At 30.8% G+C, this 21,607-nt stretch overlaps 1 protein-coding gene across 10 annotated transcripts in view; it reads right to left on the bottom strand.

Moving 5' to 3' along the window:
• LOC100576291 overlaps positions 1-21,607 on the bottom strand; it is a 160,215-nt gene that overhangs the window by 89,572 nt on the left and 49,036 nt on the right. The window contains exon 2 of one of the 10 annotated variants that reach the window (XM_016912486.2): positions 19,539-19,579. The exons of the other annotated variants lie outside the window; for them this stretch is intronic. Coding sequence (XP_016767975.2) covers positions 19,539-19,565 — 27 coding nt within the window. The 5' untranslated portion in view covers positions 19,566-19,579. The remainder of the gene's footprint in view (positions 1-19,538; positions 19,580-21,607) is intronic. 10 annotated transcript variants of the gene reach the window in all.

The following is a 21,607-nucleotide window of genomic DNA, read 5'->3' as shown; positions in this document are numbered from 1 at the left end:
TGAGGAACATTGTCCGTTACTTTTAACAAAGGGAAACAAATTGCTCGAAACTCGTCGAATTAAAGAAAAGGAAATTTCGTATTGGAATTTATACACACATACATAGAGACACACACACATATATATACACATTTTCAGTTTGATTAGAATAATTGAGGTTAGGTTGAAATGGTAATTAGATGTGGCTCTAATGATGTAGTCTTGAAGCGAATATTAATGAGACGTGTTTTTGCAAAACGAATTGTTCGTGACTATGTGAAATAACTGGTTTTTTTTTTTTGAGCTGTCTTTGCACAGAGAAGTTTGTCTAACTTGTTGCTAATTGGCTAATTCTGTTGGTGACTCATAACCATTCCCGAGTTTTGTAGATAAATCGCGTGTCCTAGATTTTAATGGCAAGGATCTAATAGTTGAATTTTCTAATTTCGAAATATGGTCGTTTAATCAGAAAAAGTGGAATATTTTAAATATCTACGTTGGCGATCCAATACAATAAAAGAAAGAACTTGATCTTGATTGAGGGTATCTCTTCAATTCTGTATCGACTACTTAAAGAAAGAATTGTTTTTTTTTAATTTTTTTAAAATTTAATTACGATTACAAGGAATCATTTCTATTATTGGAAAAGGATTGCATCAAATCGATATCGATACGATTATTTTGACTTTAAATTGTTGTATGTTCAGTAAAATCGAAAAAGAAAAATCAAAGCTCTGATCGAATCATATCGAAATTAAATTTCGATTCTTCTATTTAAATAGCTTGAATTTCAATTTTCCTGCGATTAAAATGATCGAATCTCCCTGTACATGTGAAAATTTTTACGTATTCCCCAATTATCACAATAAGTTTTTGTTGTCGAAAAAAAAAGGACACGGATTAAAATAAAACAAGCAAAGTAGATTTATAATACAATTTTTACTTGAAGAAATAATCATCGCTTGGTATCTACGATAATATATAATTCTTTCATATTTTTACACAAAAAAAAAATTAGACATCTAATTATAGGATGATTATGTACATCTGAAATCAAGAAATGCAATTACATCAGAGATAGCCTCGCTCCAAAAGCAATTCTGACTGATCCCATTTGTCAAAGTTGATCTCGACATGGATTAACGAAGAGTCCACGTCAGAGTGAGATTGAAAGTTCAAAGCGTAGGATTCCGAATCTTGAAACCATGGCGTGTTAAAGAAACTAATTTCTGAATCAAATTTCACTGGATAGCCAGTTTCCTATGCCTACATTTTTCACTTGACTCAATTTTCAATTTATCCTCTCTGTTTTCAATATTAAGAATCTCAAATTATATTCTTTAATTCTCTACACACATACATACACATATATATATTATAAAAGAATTTGTGTCGATTTTATGTTGTTGAAAATTCGATAACAATTCAGTAGAGTGTTTGGTAAAACTCGTGAATATGATTCTCATTCACCAGTTTTTAATTCAAGACTATGTTTACAAACGAACAGCACTTCTGAGTTGAAATCAAATGAAAATAATATGGAATTTTAAAAGCGTTTACGACTTTAATTAAATATTGTAAATTTAAATTTAATTACTACTTGTGTTAAAAATAAAAAAAAAATATTTCTAAAAATTTTAAAAAGTTTTCAAAATAGAAATAGAATTACACAGAAAAAATTTATTTAATCTTATTCAAATTAATGTAACTTGAATTAAAATACTTGAATATAAATTTAATCGTGATTCGAATAATGATGTATTAAATAATAACGCAAAAAAAAACGCTTTATTAATAACGAATTCGAGTAAAAAAATCACCTCGTATCAATTATCGAATTATCTTTGGAAAAATAAATGAGCAAAGCCACGAGCAAGTCTTCTTAATCTCTTTTCTTGTAAATGCACAGCAGTGAGTAGATATCATTTATCTTACGGCGCATTCTCTCAATACTCTTTTTTTTCCCTTCTCATTTATCTCTTGAGCACTTTACTGGCTCAGCAATATGCACGAGTCTTCCCCCTCAATCTCAGAAATAAAATAGGTAAAGGTAATTATTGCCTTATGACGGTAAAATTGCCAAACTCGAGACAAAACTTACTTTTGTTTCGTTTCCTTCAATTTGCTTCCATTTCCTCTGACCATTTTCTTCCAGAAATTAGAAGTCGTCAACTTCTTCTAGTTCATAGCACTCGCAATTTTCTTCGTACAACTTTTCGTGATTGTTGGAACGATTTATGGATAAAAGGAATTTTTTCGAATCCTATTTTTCATTATATCATTTTTAAATTATTATCTCTTTAAATAAAATCTCTAAATAAAATTCTAAAAAGTAATTCTAATATGTACAGGATTAAATATTTTAAATTATAACGGTCTAAATTGCGATTTTAAGATCACATGAAAATTGGAATTATTGCTATAGCCGAACATAGCCGATTGTAACCGAATATAGTCGATTGTAGCCGAACAGCCGATTGCAACCGAATATAGCCGAACATGACTGATTGCAGTCGAATATAGCCGATTGTAGCCGAACCGATCCGAAACTTTCGAGATTTCCCTCGAATTCTCCCGAATTTTTCTAATTTAAATTTCGATTTATTTTCTCGATTTATCCATAATTTCGAAATTAATTAAAGATAAAAATAAAAACTACAAAATAATTAAATATAACAATAAACAAAAATAATTTTTCACTTTTATATTATACATTTTATAACATATTTAAGAGAAATCATAATTCAATTTCACAACTCATCGCTTCTAATTAATTCAAAGAAAATATCATTTGAAAACGAAGGTCCAACTTGGAAATTGCATTAAGAATAACAATCAATAAATGAAGGAAGGAGTGAAATGGCGGAAATTCCAATAATCTGGAATAATTAGGGAGCCTTTACCAATTCTAAGAAAGATATTCCTCACGTTAATTTCCTAGGAACTATTTGTTTCGTCGAAAGCAACGATATTTCTTCGCTCGAAAGCATCCAGTTTCAAATAACGATGGCATAATACGGATCCCTTTAAAAGGTACTTAGTCTTACAAATTACGATGTTAAATTGATGGAGAAATTGTGCACCGGAAGCGCATGGTTCGAAGTTTAATCTTTCAAGATAAGATGCTAAAAGTATCTTAATCTCAGTTGATTGTCTATACCATTTATCAAATAAGTAACAGACTAGTTTGACTATATTATATATAACGTGAGACAAATAATTGATCTACACTATCTATACTATCTATGCTATCTATATTATTTATATATTATCTATACTCTTCATATATCCAAATTGTATTGATTAATAAAATAAACAATTTTAAAATTCGAAGAAATATTTTGAAATTAACACGAATACAACCTACATGATGTTTAAAAATAAAAAAATCTTATCTTGAAATCGTATTAATTTTCAATGAAGAGACACGCGAGAGTCGCATCAACATCCCACGAAATGAATAGTATTAAGTGAATATTCCAGCATTAATAGAAACGGATTCGCCATAAAGATTTATTATTTATTACGATGATTCACCGCGATTACGCGATTTCCGCGTCGTTTTACTTGGCCAGGTCGCGAATATTTGCGAAACAAATGACGCTTTAAGGGTTCACCGACTGTCAGGGACAAGCAACGATTTTTGGAAAATGGCCAATTCTCGAAAGAAAAAACGCGTTTAATAGGTTTGTCGTGCAAAATCACTCCATGAATCAGACTATTAATCGCCGATTAATCATTTGCTGATTGCCATTTGTCAATTATCCAACATCATTTAACGTTTGATCAAGAACTATTTTGAGTTACTTTGATTATAATTGTGAAAATATAAAAAAGAATTTTTAAAACGAGAATTTAAAATAGAATTTAAAATAAAAATAATTATTGAAGACAAAAATTTATTGTTGTAATTTAATAATATAATGATGTAACACTAAGCCACGTGATTATTAATTATTAATATCCAATTTATTTATATATTTATCTACTTATTAAAAAAAAACAAAATTCTTCATATAATCTCTAAGCATCCTTCTATGAAAAAGATTTTATTTATTATATTTATATTAAGTTTATATTAATATTAAAATTATTAAACTTTTGTATTATACAAATGAATTGTATATATAATACTTGAAATTTAGAATAGATTCTATTTAAATGAAAACATTATCATACAAAACAACTTGTCTAAAAGAAGTCCCTGTCTAAAAATCCTATTCAAATGTAGATTTCCAATAGAAATTTTATTTAAAAAATCTAAAAAAGATTCAAATATGAAACATCTAAAAAAAATTCTATCCAATACTGAATCTTATTCAAAAATGATTAAAAAAGATAACCTAACCTAATTTCAAGAAAAGAAAGAGAATTTTATTCAAAGAAAAATTCTATCCAAAAGATCTTATTCAAAAGTGATTTTACTTAAAGAATTGCTAATTAATCTACAATGAAATAATTTTTCCATTCTTTTTTTTCCTTTTTCTCAATCAACATAAAAGAATTGAATAATTTCAACATAAAACAATAACATTAAAATTATTTAAAAAAATTTTCTTTGCATTCAATATATTTCTAATCAGTTTATTATATCTATATTCATTTCTAAATAAAATCACATCTAAAATATAATTCTTATAAAAGAACAATTATTCTTTTACAATATATACATTTTTCTTTCATATAAACAAAAATATTATTTATAAAATTATATAAATTATATTTTATTATTTATTTTTCAAACAATCATCTTCTAAATTAAATTCTAAATAAATTTTATATAATTCATAATTTCTTTTTTCCTAACTGAATCGATATAATTTTTTTAAATCAACTATGATTCACGAAATACAGCGCAAAAAAGAGCAATATATTTTCAAATCAAAGAAATACGACAATCTGGTACTGATTTTAATTTAGTCGGTTTAGTAAAACGTTTGCAACTATGGATATAACTATGGCCTACCTGTTGAACCGATAAAATGGAAAATGTTTGAAGAACGATTGAACGTGTCGAATATTTCACGCCGCGGCATGTAGCAATTCAAACGAAAAAAAATTTCAAAATGGCCGTATGCGAGCACGTTCACGGATCAAGTGGCAAACTTTTGCCAATACAATTATTTATACGCTAATTTGTATTTTTAGTGACCCGAGATCAAAAATTAAAATTTTTTTTTATATTTATTTTCGTTTCTTTCATTTTGGAAAAAAACATTTAATTAAATATTATAAAATAAAATATTATATATATATAAACACTAAAAATAAATTATCATAAATTTTAATATTAATATTTCAATTTCTTTTGAAATGTCGAACTATAGAATATGTCAAAGTTACACTTTTTTTTTTCTATTCGAATTCACAGAATATTTCACGAGTCAATCGAATTTAACACTATCATCTTTCTCACGTCTCGAGTATTCACTACTTAATTAACTGTGTCTATGCTTCAACGATCGATACCGGGCGTTAGGTTCAACAATTATTTGAACCCCATTGAATCAAATCTCAAATACCATGTCGTCGTCCCTATAATCACTTCTACCGAAACGTAACACTCGCGAAATTGATCAAATTCCTAGTTACACACTAGCGGAATCACGTGAAATATGCATGTAACCCAATAGAACTAGATCTCGATCGATTGTTATCGAAATGTTGCATACTTCAAGACAGTTATGAAGTCGAAACAAAGCAAGGCAACTGTAAATTTCAGTTACCATAGTTTAGTTTCTGTTAAAGTGTCGAGTGAAAGAAAAAGAACTATTGATATTCTAAAGATACCTGGTTTTCATAGATTATGAAGTAAAAGAGTTTCTTTGACGGAGATATCAAAGGATTTGACTCGTGATTCCGAAAGCTATTTTCAAAGAAGGTACGTGGTTCAAACTTTACAATGCGTTTGAAATGCGTTTTCAAAGGCTTGCAAAATTGGACTTGCAAAGGCTTTGTATATTGTATATTGAAAGATAAAGATATATATATATATATATCATGAATTGAAATCTCTTTATAGATATATTCTTATATTATAGATTTAGAGAGGTTAGATTACATACATTTTATGTTTAGTTGAAATTGTTTTAATAATAATTAAAAAAGTGTTCTGTTGGATGTTTCTTTCAATGTATTTGAATATAGTTAATATAATAATATATAATGATTTCCTGTATTACAAAAATCTATTATAAATTGCAATATATATTTTTTATATAATATTTATTTTAAGAATGTAGTTTGTCATAGAATTGGAATAGTTTAATTATTTTTTTGATGATTAATGTTTAGTTGAAGTTCTTTTAATATAATTGAAAAGTTGCTTAGTTAAATACTTTTATGAATGCATCTAAATGCACTTGATACAAAAATTGTCTATGTGATGATATTTGATACACGAGAAGTCTATTATAGAATAATATCCCTTTTTCTTATATGCTAGTCATTTAGAAATATATAAAATTTATTATAGAATAAAAATAGTTAAGTTATTTTTGGGATGTAATGTTTGCTTGAAATTCTTTCTATGATAAAATGAAAAAATATTTTATTTCTTACTTTATTATATATATATATATATATATATATATATATATATATATATATACTTTACTTTATTTATATTTTTATGTAGATACATTTGATATAAAAGTTTCTTATATTGAACAAGTATTTTATAGTTTAATATTTCTATTTTTTATATAATTTTATTTATTGCAAAGTTAAAATAGTTGGATTATTTTCTTTTTATAATCATTATTTGCTTAGAATTGTTATTTTTATAAATGAAAAATTATTTTTTTAAACATTTTTATGATCACTTAACCTTTCATAAACATAATTTTTGTTTATGAGAAGAAAAATTTGATGTAATATTTATAAATGATCAATCTTTATGAATTTAATATGAATATAATAACGAATTAATATAAAACAAATAAAGAGGAAAACTAAGAACATAAATATACATAATTTTATATATTCCAAATCATATAGCATTATATAATACTAATTAAATATTTTAGTGTCAAACACTCAATCATTTTTCATTTCATTTTACAAATAATATTTCAAGAAACGAACCTGCAAGAGCGATAGAGCTTTCGCTCGATCACCACCAATCTCCTTCGACGACTCCGTGATTCCAACACTTATCTATCCCAAAAACCAAGGATCATCTTCGAACATCGAACATCTTCAGATACAAAAGCATGGATCAAGCACTATTATTTGCACAGAAAGGCCACTCGTGATCCTGTCACTGGCCAGATCGTCCTGTCCTCGCATTAATGTCAGGAGGTTGAGTCTTCGACGCGAATAATTCCCGTGGGACTCTTAGATCGACGTTTGGTCGCCTGGTGACGAACATTGTCGTGTCGTGAAGAGGGTTCCTAATTCGAATTCATTGTGCATCGAACACAATGATGATTCATGCATTAATCATGTCTCCAAATTCTCAAGATTCCATCTTGAAATTTCGATTGTTTTAATTGTTTGATTACTCTCATTGTAATTGCGCGTTGGAATGATTTTTTTATAAGATAATTTGGTCTTGTTAATTATTATTTTGATATATTTTGTGATTTTTAATACTTCAAAATCTAAGTTTAAATTTTATTTAAATTACACAATACAAATTTTCTATTTTCCAAAGTTACTTTGAATTATATTTGACTTGAATTTGATTTCTTTGAATTATAACCTCAATTCATTTGATGATTTGTATTTGTAGCTTGCTTTTTTGTAGTATTTTTTAACCATTTAATAACTTAAGCAGCTACATCCTTTGAATTGTAATTCCAAAATTGTTATATATTTAAATTGCTTCTTTGCACTATTTGTTATCCACTTGATGATTCAAGCAGCTTACGCTCACAATTGAATTGCATTGCAATTTCAAAATTCTATATATTTGATGACGTGAATTGTTCTCTGTCTATAGGAGTAATTTCTCTAATCTCCAAGGAGCAACGATTTTCATTTAAAAAACACAAAATTGTTTATCTTGGCTTTAAAGACTTAAAGGTTTAATAACTTTCATACCAGCTCAATATTTTTCGTCTAATCTCTAGTATATTAAGGATATTTGGGATAAAGCTAGCAGAAAGGAATAGAATTAACGAATACAAAGTCCTCCTAAATCTCGACTGTGCTCGTTCAACGATGTCAGGGGGAATATACGGATGGTATCAGCAAATGGAGCACCTGTAAATGCTTGTATTAAATTTCCCTTGATGTTCCTTAGCATTTGCGACGATGCTACGTCGATGAAAACGTCGTAATCGGTTTAACGTGTTCACTTGTAGAATTTGAATTATCTTTCCATTAGATTAGAACGTGCCAAAGATAATTATTTAGGTTTCGATAATTGAATTAACAATTTTAATTCCATGAAAAATTATATTTCGTAATAAATTGTTAGAAATTTAGTATTTTTTCAAAAATTAAGTTTATCTTTTTTCAAAACAAAAATATTTGTATTCTTCTTTTAAACGAAATTAATTTCGTTTCTGATTTCAATTATCGTATTATGTTTACATTGTTTTTTTAGAAGAAAGTCAGAATTTCTTTGTATTCATACAATTCTCGAATCGATATTTATATTTCAACAATTTTCCACAACTTTCCAGTTATTATTGCCAAACTTTTTCCAAATTAATCCGTTCATCGACTCGCAACAAAACATTTTCACGAATAACTCCATCAAATTTCTTCATATTCGAAAAGGATCCCCTTGGAGAATATTTTTAACATTCTTATTTAAAACTCGCGTGAACTTCATCCGATATCGATCCACTTCTTTTATTTATTTTTTTTTCTTTTTCTTTCACAGAAAATAACCGTCGAGATTCTGAACTGGTCCAAATATAAGTCACAGGTCGAGAAACACTTGCTTTGTAGTTTTAAAAGAGCTTGGGAGAGGACCACGCCACTATTCTTCGAAATTCAGTCACGTGTCTTGTCACTGGATCAACATGCCCCCAACGTGCTCGCAGAATTCCATTTCTCAAACGAATTCTATCTTTGCTCTTTAGAGTTTTCTAGAACCACGAGTGATCATCGACGTTTCTGAGACCACAACCGACCAAGTATAAACGATGACAAACGGACAAATTGCCTTTTTTAGGTTTTTCTTTTGAAACAATTGGTACGAGATGAGAGGAGTGAAAAAAAATCAATCAAAGGTCGTCGAAACTTTTCTTTAAAGTTTTCGCATCGGTGAACCTTTCCTCCGTTTGGAAGATTTGGAAGATTTCATACATAAAATGAAGTTACGCATTAATATTTATGGAAGAGATTATTACTTTGTGAGGTTATTTCTTGATACATTTGGAAGATCGATTTTTAGACTTGTCAAAATAAATGTACAAATATTGGTATGAAAATTTGAAAAATTTTATTTCTTTAACTTATTAGTGTGTTAAATCAAGAGTTTTTAATTCTTTTTTAATTCAATTTAAAATTTAAAATTACCCATATATATAATTATTCTCAAGAATATCATTTTAATTAGAATTAAAATTTCTCGACTCGAGGAATTTTATCTCTATAAATCTATAAAATCATTGATTTTAAAACACGCATCATCCATTTTTCACCGCCATTGAAAATCGATATTCGATATCACACTGTCACGAAAGCACCGCAATGTCCAAATATTAACACGAGCCATAATGCACACACTCGTATTTCTAGGTTAAGTCACGTGGGCCGAGACGGTGAGAAACGCATCGATTGACCGATCGGAGGGAAACGGCAAGCCAAACGAAAAGAAGCTCTCCTCCTTCTCCTCGCCAGTCGACGACGCCACATCACTTTTGGACCACGCAGACACGACGGCGAAGGCCAGACTGCACCACCCTTGGTGCCCGCTTCCCTCACGGAATCGATACGTCAATCGTCCCTCCGAGAAAAGCACACCAAAGGGAGGGCACGCGAGACGAGCACAGAGGGTAGAAGAAAGAAGAGAGGAGAGGAGAGAGGGAAGGAGAAGATCCTGAACGATAACGCGTTAAAGCTTCGTCTACAACCCGTCGTTGGACCCGTTCGGACCGTTTTCGACCACCTCCTTGGAGGAAGTGAAGCGCGAGGACCCGAGCGATGCTTGGTTCCGATGGATCCGGAAATGGGAATTCGTCGCGTCTTTTTCTCGCTCTTAACTTCTCGTTGCAAGACACACCTTTCTTGGAAAGGGAATAGGAATATGACGTTTTCTCTTTGATTCTTTGTTATTACCTTTTTAACCGTTTGTTTGTTTGCGTGGATCTGTCATCTGGAAATAAGAATTGCGTATTTTTCTGTTCTTTTTTAAGTTTTTGTTATGATTAGGTTTTGATACTTTTCTTCGCGTTTGTGATTGCGTTTGTTGTGTGTGTATGTGTGTTTCTTTTTGTAGATCTTTTGTTATCCGGGAATAGGAACTCCTTTTTTCTCGACTTTTTTTGATTTTGATTTGTTGATACCTTTCTTGGGATATAAAGAATAGGGCAGGATTCGATATTTTTCTTTGTGATTGGGTTTGCTGTGCGTTTTCCTGGATCTATCGTTCAGGAAATAGAAATTGTGTCTTTTTCTCGTTTTAGTTGTTAGTAGTTTTCTTGGAGATAGTAGTATTGGGATTTAATATTTTTCTTTGATTCTGTGTAGATCTATCATTTGGAAATTGCATTTTTTTTGTCCTTTCAATTCTTTTTATTGATATCTTTTGAAATATAAATATGTAGAATGCGAGTAGTCCATCATTGTAATAATATAGATCCGTTTACACAATACTATATGTAATTTCAAGGATCTCTGATGGATCTTTTGACTACCGTAGAACCGAATAATAATATTTTAGAAAATACATAATATTAAATTAGATTTAGGGCAAGATTTAATTAGCTACCTATTATCCATGATCTATAATCTAATATAAAACACAATATTTTGAAATATATGTATACCGCAAATAAATAGGTTACACTTAACTTAAATTTATAACTTAACCTATAATATAATTAAACCACGATATTTTAAAGTAGACATCGAGTGTAAAAGTAACCTCAAAATGCATCAATAAGTATTAAACAAATCGATAATCGTAATTATTTTCGCAGGAATTCTGCGTTATTTATTTTCTTCTGGAAATAAATCGCGCCTCGCTTTGTACGAAAATTAATGGTTAAACACAGACCACCGATTAATTATCATTGAAATTCGGCCGTTTAACTGAAATCGATATAGGAATAAAAAGACCATCGTTGAAAGAATGGAAGACTGTAGGGAATACCCGAGTCGCACAGCGTCGTTCATTAAAACTTTAGCTTACAAGGTTTGGGACGTAACAGAAGGCAAACGAGAGCAAGTTTCGACAACGAATGCGCCATGCTTACTCCGCGATTGGCGGGGTAATTAAAACGGGGAAACGCGGTCGTCATCGCCCGATTCTTTATTTACTGCAAATTGGTTCAATCGATCTTGTATGTTTTTTTCTTCAAGTAACTGTAAATTCTAAATGATAGTAAATTAAATTCTTTTCTCATTCATTGTCTTCAAATATTTTAATTTTAAAATTCACTTTCATTCATTTACTTGTTTTTAAAAAATCATTATCCAGTATTATAACTATATGAAAGAAAATTAGAAATTAATAATTAGCTTAAAATTCTAATAATTTAAGAAGATTATTTTTATTTAAATTATTTTCACATCATTATTTTTATATTCTCCTTTTAAAAAAGATTTTAAATAAATTCAATATATAACAGTTTCTCTTATATATTTATAATAAAAATCAATAAAAAAAAGTAAGATTTTCTTTAAACTACGTTACGTTCGCATCCTCTATTAAATTTAAACATTATTTTAAACACTTTTACACACAACTAACAGCGCTATAATTTAACAACAGTATTTATCCAATGAAAGAAAATTCAACGTTACGTGAGGAAGGACGATTGAGGCAATTTCCAAAGAAACAGCGAAACAAAAAGGAGAGATTACTCTTTCTAAAGAAGCATCGATTCCAATCTTTCCCCTCTCCCGCCTCCACTCGCGTGGAACACGTCCACGGTATTTACGGTATACGAAGATAGAGCTCGAATGAAATCGCGTCGAAGACGATCCCGTATAAATATCTCATTTTTAATAGAAACAGGGTTAACAAGAGGATCGATAACGCAAGCTTTTGTGTGTTCAAGCTTTGTTCCTCGATTCACCTGCGCCCCGCGAAACCAATCCTTGATAAAACAAACGGAGAAATCTTGCCCTCGATTTTTCTCCTAGAAATATTTATTCCCAATAACGATCCTCCATTTCTTCGAAAAATAGAAAAAAAAGGGAATATGATTCGATCTCTTTCTCGAGTTTTCGTATATAAATTTCAATTCTTCTTGTTTTTTATTTAAAAAAAAAAAGAAATTCAAAATCAACAGATTGTCCAATATTCCTTGCAATTTTGAATGAACATCAAATCACAAGAAACTGGCTATTTATCCTAAAAGAGAAATTTTATTATTATCACTTTTAAATTTCGATCGATAAATAATACTTTCGAGGAGAGGAATATGGGATATCGTAAGATAAAATTATCGAAAAAAATTCATCGTCGATTCTGAGAAACTTGCCATCCCAAACTTTTAGCCAATCCATACTTTTTCAAATTAACGCGCGCCACTCCATCGCGCTGTCATCGACATTCTCGATGACTGTGTGCTGCACTCGAAAGCCACTCGACGCGCAAAACTTTGGCATACGCGTGTACTTGTGCCTCCTTATTCAACCTTATCGCGTCCGGTATCGCTCTGTCGGTACGAACGTTTCGATGCCGACAGTGGCGTCAACTCGACGAGATAATTAAGCATTATCGAAGTTTGTTTTCGAGGGAGCGACAGAAGTTTGGAGGGAAGGGAAATTTAAGGAAGAAGTAAGAATAAATTTGTATTTATAATTAGAGAAGAATGAAGTAAGAAGTTGCAAAGATCAATTATTAAAATCGAACGAAACGAGAGAATATTGAAATAAGAATAAAGTGACTTCCATAATTTATCGCTCGAATAATTGCAGATAACTGTAATGTAGCGTTATCCAGTGAGTTAACACTTAACCTAAATAGAGCGAATCGTAGAATAAGTTTATAATTATTAATATATTCACTTTTTTCCGTTTAATTATTTTTGTTAGGAATTTTTTGATACCTGTAAATTACAAATTAATTAGGATATAATTCTGATCGATCTTATACGTTGCTATACCCTTAATTTATTTAGAAAGAATGATGAATCGTCCCATAATTTGCATCGCAGCTATTCTACACGTGAAACAAACGCGTGTTTTTCACGGATGAGAGATAAAACGCGTGGAAAAATGTGGAATATTTTCTATTCGCGGATCCCCTACACGGGGAAATAAGGGATACATAGAAATATACGGAAAAATGATATTCTTAGATTTATACACAGAGAAATACGAAGCTGTGCAGAGAACTTGGTTAACAATAAGAAAATATCTAAAGAAATAGTTCGAACGATTATTTGCTTTATCGAGATTTCTCGAAGGAGAAAATAAAATTTTAATATTTGCAACTTTCTTACGAAGATACACAAATTTATGAACCCTTTTTTAAAAATACTTCACTAATATTTATTTATTTACAAATCAATCAAAAAAGATACAAATTTGTATATATATTAATATTCGTTAATAAATAAAAGAGTTTAATATTCTAAGAGTGGACGAAATTTGAAAATTTATTTAAAAATTGCAGCGATGCAAATTTCTCCATTTAAAATAAAACTAAGTAATATCAATGTTCGAAAGCTATTCGTCGAATTACGCGACTCATTAGCCGATGGTTAACAGGTTCGTTAAAATTGCAAGACCCTAACGTAACGTTAATACGATCGTGCAATGGCGGAGCAAGGCAGAAGGAATTCCACTGCGGAAATTACCACGTCGCCGAAGGTGGTCCACGTCGATATCGATGATTATCAACCCTCTGAAGTTTCGTTTATCGAGAAAAGGTCGCAAGAATACAATGTGATGAAAGATCAGACACGATAGTAATTTTATTCGATTCGTTTGTTGATACACCGTATTGTATACATAGAAAATAGAACGAGTTGAAAATAATTGAGATTATTCAAAGAAACAAATAATAATAAAAATAGATCCAGCCAATCATCATTAGGCAAATTAGTATCGATTGTTGGTCAAAAAATAGGATAAAATAGACGGGATCAATAAATGTGACTCACTCGCAGCTGTATTTAAACAAGTAGGATAGACTAGCAATGGGCAGACGAGTAGAATAGATCAGCCACAGTGAAAACGAATATAAAACGAGACATATGTATATATCAACCGTTGATTAATCAAATAGAATAGGAGAGCAAACATAGTTAGGCAAGTAGAAACAGCGGTTGGATGACGGGCTAGAGAAGTAGATCGGATCAGCCATTGGCGAAACAACAAGTGGAGCAAGACAAGATGTGATTAGACAATTTTGGAATTGGCCAGTTATGGTCGTACCATAGTAATATAGGTCAACCTATAGATACCGATCAATCAAAGTAGAAGGCAGTAGAAATACCATCGAACGAATGTAATTAATAATTCTGACGAACAAGTGGAATAAAACCGGATTAGTAACGGCTTGGCAAATTGAATCACGATCGACGAAATCGAATAAGAGCCAAGATCAAGAACAATCTCCGGGCAAGTAGAATAAGACAATTACGACGAGACAGTGTAGAACAAAACAATCCCTCATAATCAGACACATAGTAGAATAATCCAGTTACTGCCGGCGAGTGGAGTAAACCAATTACCCGCCGTACAATGTTTCACATACGACAAGTCATCTACCCTAAATAATACTCCAAGAAAAAAACAGAAATTTTCGCCCACAATATTTCCAAATGATACGATAATTCAAATTTCACAATATCTCTCTAAAATATATTTCCAAAAAAAAAATATTTACGTTAAACTTAATTCAACGCACGCTTCTCCTCCCTCCTCTCCTTTCGTATAAATTTCAAACGCTTATCGCCTCGTTCAAATCCACCCCCCACCCCTGTCGAAACCAGACGAAAATCGACGGATGTGGGTCACAGCGGGTGCCGCGGACAGGAAAGGGTGGCCGGCGCGAAATAACGGAACAGCTTCCACATTGTCCCGCTACGCGTTGATATTCATCCCTTGATTTAGAGTAGTGCCGCCCACTCGGTCGGTGTCGCAGTTTTGTATCGGCCGGATAGGCGTGCTCGCCTCGTCACGCTATTACTACGCACGGTATATAATAAAGTTTCCGCTACTATGGAAACAGGAGTTGATAGAGGAGGGAGAGGAGGAGAGATGCTCCTCGGAGCATCCCTTTCGCGGGACGCTGATTTATTACGCGTCGTTTTATCCCTCTCCCACTCGCGAATGAATTCGGAAAAATGCTGGACGATGATCGGATCTGATGTTTCGTATCAAGATTTTTTTTTTTTTATAGGAAAGAGAATAATAGCTGAAGAATCCATTGGGCTGTTCTTTTTTTTTTTTTTTTTTTTAGAAAATGATTGTAATTGTGGAGGAAGTATGGAGATGCTTATGGATGTTTCTGGGATAGTCTTTGATCGTGTTGTTTGCTCGAGAAACAAGAATTCTTTTTATAGAATGTCTGTACGTAATGATGGAGTTTGAAATACTTTACGATTTATTTATTAAAATTAAAAATCGTAAAATTATTTTAAAAGTATATTTTACATTTCGATACAAAAGTTGTAGAGAAATTCCAACATTTTGATTCGAAAATTCTTTTTTTCCAACCGCTTTTACTTTCACGTTAAAGGATCCATGTTTGTTGAATAAGAAATTTGTGTGGCGGGTTAAGATAAATAATTCGTATTTCGATTCATCGATCCGATTCGATAAGAGTATAAAAGTAGACATCACGTTCCGTCAACGTGAAAAAACTTTGAATGGCCAAGGAGAAGAAATGTTTCCCTTGAAATCCCGTTAAACTCGATAAATTCGTGTTTCGTGTTTCTCGTGTGGCGGTAAGATGTGAAAACCGGATGACGAACGAGGAATCTTTTGTTCGCGGGCAGGAAATCGGGATTTGTAATCGGAACTGAAAAGTTTCATGCTCCTTTTACGGGTTTAAATAACCATTGGTGAAAACTTTTGAGCTTGAAAACTCGACATGTAACATTAATATTCTTTATTTTAATTTGCTCGATCGATAATTTTTTCTTTACCGATCGAACAAAATTCTTCCAATTCTTTTTCTTCTCGCACAACTTTAAAATTCTGTATAGTTTTTACATATTTTGCAATTATTTCGTACGCAATATAAATATTTAAATTAAAATATAAATATTTATAAAATTAGCAGCAAATATAAATAATATTTATATAAAAAAAAAAGTATTTATATAATATTTCGTTTAATTATATTTTTAATTGAGAAAGAAAGAAAGTTTGACGAGCAAAATAAATCGGATAAAAAATCGGGCATTTGACAGAGTCGGACATGTGTCGTAAACCCGAGTGAGAATCGTTATCGAACGATGCGCGGCGGCGTGTTTGAAAGCTGACTCACTCGGTCAACGAGTTAAGTGCAGTGTAAGTAGAATAGGAGCGTTTCTCGTCAGCCAACGATTACTTCGTACTTGACCGTCTAATTGCATCTTCACTGCCTTTTAATGGCCTCGCCTGTGTTCCATTAATTTCCCGAAAATTGTCGGGACGTAAAATTGTTTAAATTGTTTGCTGCACGCGATTGTTATTTTATGGGACGGGTTCTATTAATTGGTGACTTCGAATCGAAGCTTTTACGCGGTAGAGGCTGTGGGATCGTGGACAAGTAGTATAGGCCAAGCAAAAGTGCGAGCAAGAATGAAACTGGACGGTAGTAATACAAGTGAGTCATTCGTCGGACAAGTGGTAATACATCGAGTGTAATCGAACAAGTGGTAGAGATCGATCATTGATCGAATCAGTAGAACGAGTCGAGTTTTAAGAAACGAGACGTAATAATTTCGATCGTTTACGATAATCTACGATATTAAAAATTCGTAAATTAAATATTCCTATTAAATATTTCCAAAGATCGAAAGATCCAAGATATTTTAACGAGGAGATTTCCCGTTAAAATTGAAATCGATAAACGCTCGAAATTTGAAGATTCCCTCGAACTTTTCAACTTCGATGGAATGGAATTAAAGAACGAAAATATGGAAGAAAGCAGTGCACAAACTGGTTCGAAAATAAAATATACGTACACTTGAAATCCATCTCTTTTTCAAAACGGTAATAGGCATGTCTGGGTTAACCAGAACACATAAAAGATTTGAAGATTCGTGGAATCTCTTCCAGTTCCACAATAACTACTAATGTAACGTATACCGACACGAGAACCAGACTTGGACGCATCTCTGGAAAGTAATGGATTTCAGGATTTACGATCCGGCTTTCTCCAAAATTACTGACGTGTAACCACCCCTCTTTCCATATTCCCTCGCAGACTTTCCAAGGTGTATCGAAAACAGAAATAACTGTACCGTGGTCTCCATTCATTTCCCTATTCGTAACGTACATATCGTTGATATATAATGAATCTATTTAAATTCATATAAAATTCCACTTAATATTACAAGAAATATTACAAATATCAATTTCACAATTAATATCTAAAATTCGAAATATCAAAAAAAAAAATACCCACTTAGAATTAGAAACGAATTTCCTTCTTAAATTTCCAAAATAACTAAAAAAAAAAAAAGATATCTCTCTTCAGAAATCTGTAATATATAAACTTTATTCATTCCTTCTATTCAAACAGACCAGTTCCACTGATCGAAGATTCGCAAAGGTGTAAATCCTGTTTGCTTGGCTTATCGACGAGTCGCACGATTCCAGGTGTGTAAGCAAAGTTGAGAGGGAGCCGCGTGCAACAACGGTCGAAACGATAATGACATTCTATCCGCGTGCTCTTAATTAAATGGATATCAGCTTGGGCCAGAGTCTTGACGAGCAGCGATAAGCCGGCTTTCAATTCCTCTCCCGTCGGGGGATTAATTAAGCGTTTGTATCGCGGGATCGCTATTTGTACGATTCTTCCACTGCGACTCGAGGATGGAATTGAGAACGATGCACGAGGTGTGCACGGCATTCTTGTCTTATGTGGGAAAAATGGACGTAGAGTGGTGTAAAATGGCGAAGACTTGTGGAATAAGTGGAACAGATCAGTCATTGTGAGGGCGAGTGAAAAGGATTTGGTATATTTATTAGATAGATTAATAATAATGGGAAATGGAGAAGTAGATCATAGCGAAACAAGTTAGATTTGTCTATTTGGAAAGTAGAATAGATTAATAATAATGGGGAGAGAAGTGGAGTGGATCGGTCATTGGCGAAACGAGTTAGACTCGTCTATTTATTAGTAGAGTAAGTCAGTCATAACGACAGCGACTGAAGAGCCAGGTTTGTCTGTTTATTAGATTTAAGTAGCGTGGATTAATATTAATCGAAGAAGAAGTGGAGTAAGTCGATCATAGTGACGACGAGTGAAACGAGTTCGTTTATTTATTAGAAAAGTAGAGTAAGTCAGTCATAACGATAGCGACTGAAGAGCCAGGTTTGTCTGTTTATTAGATTTAAGTAGCGTGGATTAATATTAATCGAAAAAGAAGTGGAGTAAGTCGATTATAGTGACGACGAGTGAAACGAATTAGAGTTCGTTTATTTATTAGAAAAGCAAGGTATTGATGATAATGGGTGGAAAAATAGGGTAGATTATTAGAGCCAGATATGATTGGACAAATTGAACAATTGATAAATAGTGTAAATTATTCATTTGAAAAAGTGATAAAGAACAATTAATGCATCGATTCGATTGCATGGTCAGACAAGTAGTATAGATTAACAATGGGCGATTAAAAATGAATTAGAATGGACAAGTGAAATAAAATGTGGTTGGATCAGACGAGTATAAATCGACCATTGATATTTAAAATGGGAAGACAGAATATAAGTTATATAGACCAATAGCTGTAAGAAACGACAAGTGAAATAAATTAAATTTCATTAGACAAGTGGAACTGATTAGTTCTAATATAATTATTATTATATTACGAGTAGTACAAAGTCAATCTTTGATCATAGAACTAAGATAATATTTGATGTATGAACAAGTAGCACGAGTCAACCATTTGACAGAAAAAATAATACGAAACAATCATTGTCAATAAGATAGATAGACTAACGAATGGAGAAGTAGAACAGATCAATCATAATCAAGTTTTTCCGTTTTTTTTCGATCAATGACAGTTTAAGGTAGAACTTACTAGATTATTCTTTTATATTAATTTTTAGATTTTTAGACATAGATACAGAGAAAAAAATACTCGCTTAAATAACAAAATCCACACACACACACACACACACACACACACACACACGCAATAGATTGACAGATTATATATTCGTATTCATACAAAAAGTGATTGTGGCTCTGTGCATCATACGAAACATCCATTTTTGTGCCTTGTGTTCTCAACGTGTTTTCACAAAATCTTACTTACAGAATCGAAACATCTGAAGAACCGCATTTCGCAGATAGTCCCTGAAATTCAATCCACATTTAATTATCCCGTCATTTCTGTAATTTTTCTTTCTTAATTTTGTGTTTATATACACTGTGTGTTCCTTAAAGATTCAATTACATTCTATACATATATATATACATACGGACGAAATGCATGGAGAAGATGCAACGAAAAAAAAAAAAAGAAATAAATAAACAAATTTTTCAAACGTATTTTCGAAAACACGAAGACAGTTTTTGAAAAAGCAACAGAGATAATACGAATCTGTATTTTGTTTCGTTATTCCTCCGCCGTTAAAAGGATCTTCAATCTCTTTTCTCGAGGAGTTAAACCACATGAATATGAATGGTTTATCGGGAATTATCATAATTCAACTTGCTCGTGAATAATATTACCCACTTTACATCTAAAGTAAAATCGTACTCGCCACGAAGAGAATCAGAATATTTGTATCTTAGTTTTGTTGGTAAGTAAACTTTTTCTATAAAATCGTCCACTTTCGAAATAGGACTATAAATTGTGAATAATGCACCTCGATCGTCTTTCATTTCATATAAATAATATATTCGAGCATAATGACTTCTTTTTTTTTAGTGTTTTTAGAGTTGTATTATTTATTGCTTGGATGGAAATATTAGATGTTTATAATATTATAAGAGAAAATTAGATGTTTAATGCTCTTTTTGCGATAAAAATAAATTAGAATCTTCAAGTTTCGAAATTTTTTTCAAAGTCATCGTGCATTTTATTAAACTACAAATGTTCAAAATTATATTATTTTATCTCTAAAATTAGGATAAATTTTAAAAAAGTTCAAAAAATAAACAATAATTTTAAGATAAAATTAAATTAAATTTAAATTTACAATCAAGTTGTATTTGTAATTGAAAAATTATTTCGAGATATCCATTCGAAGGTTTAAAAAAATTTTCAAAAACGATATTTTCTCGATACAAATTAAATTCGAGTTTACAATCAAATTCCATTTACGATTGAAAAATTATTCGAAATATCGCCTTTTCGAAGATTTTAAAAAAATTTCAAAAACAATATTTTCTCGATATAAATTAAATTCGAATTCGATCAAACTTCATTTGTAATTCAAAAATTACTCGTGGGAAAAAAATTATTCAACGTATCATTTCTTCGTAAATTTAAAAACTTTCAAAAGATATCTCTGCGAGAAGAATTAAAATTAAAATTTTCAATCAAACTCCACTCTATAATCGAAAAATTCAAAAAAAAAATATTACCTCTTCGAAGATTTCAAAAACTATTCGAAGCCTCAACTCAAGCTTACGATAAAAAATTATTCAAAATATTCTTTCTTCAAAAATTTCTTTAAAAAGATACGCTCATTATATACAAATCAAAATCAAATTTTCGATCAAAATATTCGAAAGATCTCAAACTTTATTTATTTTAAGAAATGAATATTTCGATAAAAAGAAAAAAATTATTCGAACCGCCATTTCTTCGAAAATTTAAACGTGTTTCCACGATAAAAATTAAAATCAAATTTTCGATCAAAATATTCGAAAGATCTCAAACTTTACTTATTTTAAGAAATGAATATTTCGATAAAAAGAAAAAAGTATTCAAATTGCCATTTCTTCGAAAATTTAAAAATATAAAAATTAAAATCAAATTTTCGATTTAAAAAGATATGCTCACTAAAATTAAATTTGCAATAAAAATATTCGAAAGACTTCAAACTTTACTTAATTTAAAAAATGAATATTTCGATAAAAAGAAAAAAGTATTCAAATCACTATTTCTTCGAGAATTTAAAAACATAAAAATTAAAATCAAATTTTCGATTTAAAAAGATATGCTCATTAAAATTAAATTTGCAATAAAAATATTCGAAAGACCTCAAACTTTACTTAATTTAAAAAATGAATATTTCGATAAAAAAAAAAAGCCATTCCTATTCAAACCATTTCTTCGAAAATTTAAAAATATTCCAAACGTATATATATATTTCCACGATAAAAATTAAAATCAAATTTCCGATATAATCGAAAAATTATATTATATTCAAA

The sequence above is a fragment of the Apis mellifera genome, linkage group LG1 (genome assembly GCF_003254395.2).
Source record: "Apis mellifera strain DH4 linkage group LG1, Amel_HAv3.1, whole genome shotgun sequence".
Classification (NCBI taxonomy): Eukaryota; Metazoa; Arthropoda; class Insecta; order Hymenoptera; family Apidae; genus Apis; species Apis mellifera.
This window is presented reverse-complemented; position numbering and strand designations above follow the sequence as displayed.